Here is a 5449-nt window from a genome sequence, read left to right on the forward strand (position 1 = left end):
CCATTAGGAAGTGTTCTTGTTATCAGTGTATTCCTTAGCTTTCCCAAAATTATCTTCTTCTTACCAACATCTCTAGTCTTTTATCCTGCAATAACTCAGCCAACACTTAAATCCCCAAAAGCTGCTTGTGTTAATTTCTTTAAATCACAAATATCATGTGTAAATACTGGCCATTTAATACTCTGCATTGTGGGATAATAGTTTATTTTAAAGGGAACTAGAGAAACTAAGAACTAGAGAAATTAAGAAAGGCTTTTTTTTCCTAGAATTAATAAATGCACATCCTGTTCACTGGGGAAATTAAATCCACACTGAGCAATCTTCAATATGTTCAGAATATGACAGCGAGAATCCTATCAGGGATGCATTACACCTGTTTTCAAGTCCTTGCACTGGTTACCTATCAGGTTTCGAGTCAACTTCAAATTCCTCATCCTCATTCTATACCTACAGTATATGGCTTATTATCTGTCTACTCCCCCACCTTTGTCCGTCTGACTCTGGTCTTCTAGCTGTCCTCAAGAACATCTACATTCTGTGGGTGACAGGGTCTTCTCTAGCTGCACCCCAGAGCTCTCAATTTGTATTCCCAGTGATATCAGTCACATACCCTGAGTGCATTTAAATCTAACCTCAGAACCTTTCTTTTCAGAAGACTTAGTGTCTGTATCTGCTTCATTTTCTAATTTTGGTAGCACCTCTAACTGCTTGACTTTCTTATATGTATTTACTTTGTAATCTGTGGTCCTTTTATCTGTTTTTACATCTACTGTATTGCTTTGAGATGCCACCTTTAATGGTAATATATAAAATAAAGTTTTTTTATTATTGTTATAGGGAAACATGATCAGATTTTCCCTGGTTCAGAAAAAAAGATCTAAAGTATACTAGTTTGTCACTCTTCTCATTCCCTTTGCTAAATTACTTTTCATACTAATCTGATCAATCTAACTGCCAGTTTTCTGTGCTTTCTCTATCCTGCTAAATTTGCAATTATTCTGAAAATTTTCATCTTGAAATAACTCATTTCTAAATAACCTTTTCACTGTTAACATCTTGCAGCAACTCTGCGACAAAATATACACTTAGCTCAACCTGACAGTTCATCCTGCTACCAACATTTAATAAAACAAATCTTAAGATTTCTATATTTATGTCTTTATTTAGTGGTTTCATTAGTGACAAAGGCTAAACTTTCTTGGAAAAATGTCTTTTATGTGTTGCGGAAAAAACTGACTTGCTTTAACAAAATATGTTTACAAGTCCTTTCACCTGGCAGTTTACCTAAATGCCCAACTATCTGAGAAGCCCTCCATGAAACCATAGTTGCTATTAATTCATTTAGGGCTCACTGACAGAATTGCTGTTTTTTATGCATGCTAATTTCTGATTCCTCACTCTGTTTCATGTTTATAGATAAGACTATTGATCGCGAAGGGAAATTGATGTACATGTTTACATATTCTTTTGTAACATACACCTTTTTGTGATTTTTTTGTATATCTAAGCAAGTGTTCCTGCATCCCTCTTCTGCACTATAGGCATGGCTTTTATTCTGTTTGCTCCATTTCTAAAACTTTTTGCTCATGTGGATTTTTGTATTTTTTTACACCTCTAGCACTTTAACGTCCTGAATTTTCATTTGCCTTAATTTGTAGAATGAATTTGAGTTTTAGCCTTTAAAATCTTAAGTTTTCACTATCTTTTGTTTCTTGTCCTACAACTGTTATTATTGATCACCATGAGTTCATTCAGCCTTTCCTGAACGTCTATGACAGGCAGAGAGAGTGCTGTTTCTGGTGCAATCTTTTGCAGCTGACATTTCACTGTTTTAAACGAATAAGAAATTCGATTGCTCATAAATCACTTATTCTATATAAATACAGCATAATTGCCCTCCAAAAATCCTCTTTTTCTTGTTCGTTTTAGAGACCTTGATCGAAACTGATTTTAGATGTCAGAAAGGATTTCTTTTCTCTGTATTTCCTACATTGCTTTGTCGAGATTTTAACTTTATATTTAGGCTCAGATTTCAATTATAAATCGTACACTAATTAATAGCAGTAAATACTGATGTTTTGCTCCCTCTTACCACAAAAATAAATATTTTTTGTAGCTGGGATGAACTTTATTTTGTACGCGTAGCTACTGCGATTTGGACACGAAGCAGTTAAAGATGGCGGCAAATCAGGCACCCAGGGGCGGGGGGGGTGGGCGTCTTCTCGCCAAATAGGAGTGGCTTAAGCGACATACACAGTCGTGTAACTGACAGTTTGAGGTAGCCTATCGTGTAAATTTAGCTTTGTTGCTGATAGGTTAAGCTTTCGAAACCCTGCCCCAAAGTCATGTGACTGATTTTTCGCCCTGTTTCGTTGGTTAAACGCAATGATCACAAGCACCGCCATGGTTACTGGGATGTGTAGTTTTTAATTCCGTTTGAATTATAACTGTACGTACTGTCTTCATATTTGGCCAGGGCTTTAAAGAGAAGGCGCGCCAAAAAATTTCGGTGCCGTCGTCTCCACTTTAAAGGTACCCCCGTGCTGGAAGAATTTGACCTCGGAACATTTGCCCAGCGTACCTTTAGCTCAAGTGGCTGGGTCCCTGTTGAGTGACACCGGAGGCCTAGGTTTGAGTACCCAAGGGTAGGGGGCTGACCTGAAGCAACAGTGGCGAGGGCGTGAACCCCCTAGCGTTACAGTTATAGCTTTTTATGAAGTACACAATATAAGCTTAATAATGTTACAACAAGCACGTTATAACCAGAACCCACTAAGTTACCAAAATATTTATGAATAATGAAATTATTTATGATGAAGGTGGAAGGTTATGAATATCGTATTTGTCTATACAACTTATTCTCTTTACCACTAAATCACCGATATACCGATTTTCTCTTGAAAACCACAAGTGTACTGTAGGTTCACAACAAAAAAGCTAAGAAATCTATTTGATCGAATCCAGATGTGACAAACCACATTTAAAGCTTACAACACATTAAAATTTGTATTTCATTCATTTTTGTTCTCTTCACTCATTGGGATATTTGAAAATTCACTATAACATACTAAAGACTTTGCAGTTGCTGTAACTGCATCATTAACAAATTACACTTATTTTAATAAACACGTATTAATAAACTTCATTATAATAACCTCAAATTAAACATGATGTCAATAGAAGTGTTTTAAAACAAGTACCATCAGATCAAATTTTAAACCAAACATACCCACATTTTACAAAAATAAATTCCCCTGCTGTATATCCCCAAAGCCTATCCTGGCAAGCAACAGGCACAATACAGCATACACCTTGGATGGGATGCCAGTCCATTGCAGAACACACACTGACACAAACTAACACACATTCACACTTGGGCCATTTTTTCCCAGAAGCCAAATAACATACCAGTATGTCTTTTGACTGTGAGAGGAAATTGGAGCACCCGGAGAAAGCCCACATGAACACAGGGTGAACATACACTCCATGCACAGAGCACCCCAGAAACTGGACCCAGGGCTCTATCACAGCAAAGCATCATTGCTAACCAATGTGCTACCTTGCTGCCTGCTTTATCATTCAATTTTAGTAATTTAATTCCTAATATTCTCAACATGTTGCTGTTTTAGGAGTTCTTATTATTTATGGCTTAATACGTGCTATATCCCAAAGAGACCACTTCAGAATCCATGTATTTTCATATTGCCCTACTGATTAATTCTTTAATTATTCATACATTATTAATTTGAGAAAATATACAATTTATTACATTGGTAAAATTAAATTTGTAATATACATAAAAACAGTTACTGAAACCTATTTTAGTCAAAGATATAGTAACTGACTCGCCATTACAATTATACAAGAAGAATAAAACAATTTTATTTAAACATTCTTAGGGAGGCATGTATTTTTCGTACCATGGGACATACATTCCACAGTCATATCATGTGTGTAAAATTTCAAGAATATGGTTGTCAGAGAAATGTTCTGAGAATTGTCTGAGATTCTTCTTTTGAACTATTACCAATTGAATTATTACCATGTGTCTTATAGACTTCTGTTTACAACATTTTTTGTATTGTGCTGGAAAGGAGCCTGAATTCCAAAGTATCTGTGAATTGCTGCCTTGATCTTTTCATTTCTTAAGCTGTAAATGATGGGGTTGACCAATGGAGTGAGGAAATAATACACTGCACCAATAAAGATGCGTGCATCAGGAGGAATACTCTCCACTCTCATTCCAATATACACTACAGAACAAGACACATAGTACAGAAAGACTACAGTCATATGTGAAAAGCACATTGAGAAGGCCTTCTTACGGCTTTCCACAGTTTTCATTTTTATCACTGACCATACAATTCTGTAGTAGGACCACATGACAAACAGGAAAGGAATGTAAATTACAACCATAGCAACAGACAGAGCAAAGTTCAGTTGTGCTGAGACATTACCACAGGCTAATGACATTACAGTAGGGTAGTCACAGATAATGTGCAAGATGAGGTTTGATCCACAGTATGGCAAAGTGCTTGCCAGTACTACAGATGTTAAGGGCGCAAGGAAGCCCAGCAACCAGACTGAGGATATCATTGTAATGCAGACCTTGGTATTAATGATGATGTTGTAATGCAGAGGTTTAACTACAGCAACATACCGGTCATAAGCCATGACTGCAATGAGCAATACTTCAACTGCTGTAAATGACATAAAAAAATACATCTGCGCAAAACAATTTGAGAAGGATATGGTCCTGTCATGACCTGAAATAACTTTTAACAACTTGGGTATGATAGTAACGGTCAGTAGAACATCTATGACAGCCAAGTTCCACAGGAAGAAGTACATGGGTGTGTGGAGCCGGTGGTCCAGGGTGAATAACACCACAATGAGCAGATTATCCAGGAATGTGGCCAGGAGGAGGATGAGGAAAACGATGAAGAGGGCAGTGTAGTGCTCCTGCAGACCTGGCACTCCCACAATGATGAACTCAGAGTGCAGGGTGACATTGATTCCTCCCATTGGTCGTAGTTTCAGCAGCTCTGACTGGAAAGAGGTTGGCAAATAACAACAGGGCTTTCACTGGTTTACAAATATTTAAGAAATTTTAAATAATAACATGTAAAAATAAATTGTGTAACATTTAATTCTGGATTTTATATCATCTATACATTTCTATTCCTCTCTACATAGGAAAGAGCATTATTTGAAGAATTTTACATTTAATGCTCATAGAAATAAATTTTCAGAAAATGTTCTTGAGATACTCATGCAGTATGTGGCCTACTGAAGTTTTGCAAATAAAAACAGTGTTACTGAAGTTTTATTTGTTTGCATTATGAGATTGAGAAAGTATAAGGATTTAAAGGCTGTTTTCTGATATTTCATTATTGTTAGATTTGAAGTAAGACACAAGATGTGAAAAGGGTTAACTTAAGTCAGTTCT

The 5449-nt window shown here is 36.4% G+C and overlaps 1 protein-coding gene across 1 annotated transcript; it reads right to left on the minus strand.

The window, feature by feature from the left end:
* Positions 1-4050: 4050 nt before the first annotated feature.
* Positions 4051-5025, minus strand: LOC138242256 (olfactory receptor 6N2-like). The gene has a single exon (XM_069197745.1). The coding sequence runs from the start codon at positions 5023-5025 to the stop codon at positions 4051-4053; it is 975 nt and encodes a 324-aa protein (XP_069053846.1).
* Positions 5026-5449: the final 424 nt, after the last annotated feature.

The sequence above is a fragment of the Lepisosteus oculatus genome, chromosome 13 (genome assembly GCF_040954835.1).
Source record: "Lepisosteus oculatus isolate fLepOcu1 chromosome 13, fLepOcu1.hap2, whole genome shotgun sequence".
Lineage (NCBI taxonomy): Eukaryota > Metazoa > Chordata > Actinopteri > Semionotiformes > Lepisosteidae > Lepisosteus > Lepisosteus oculatus.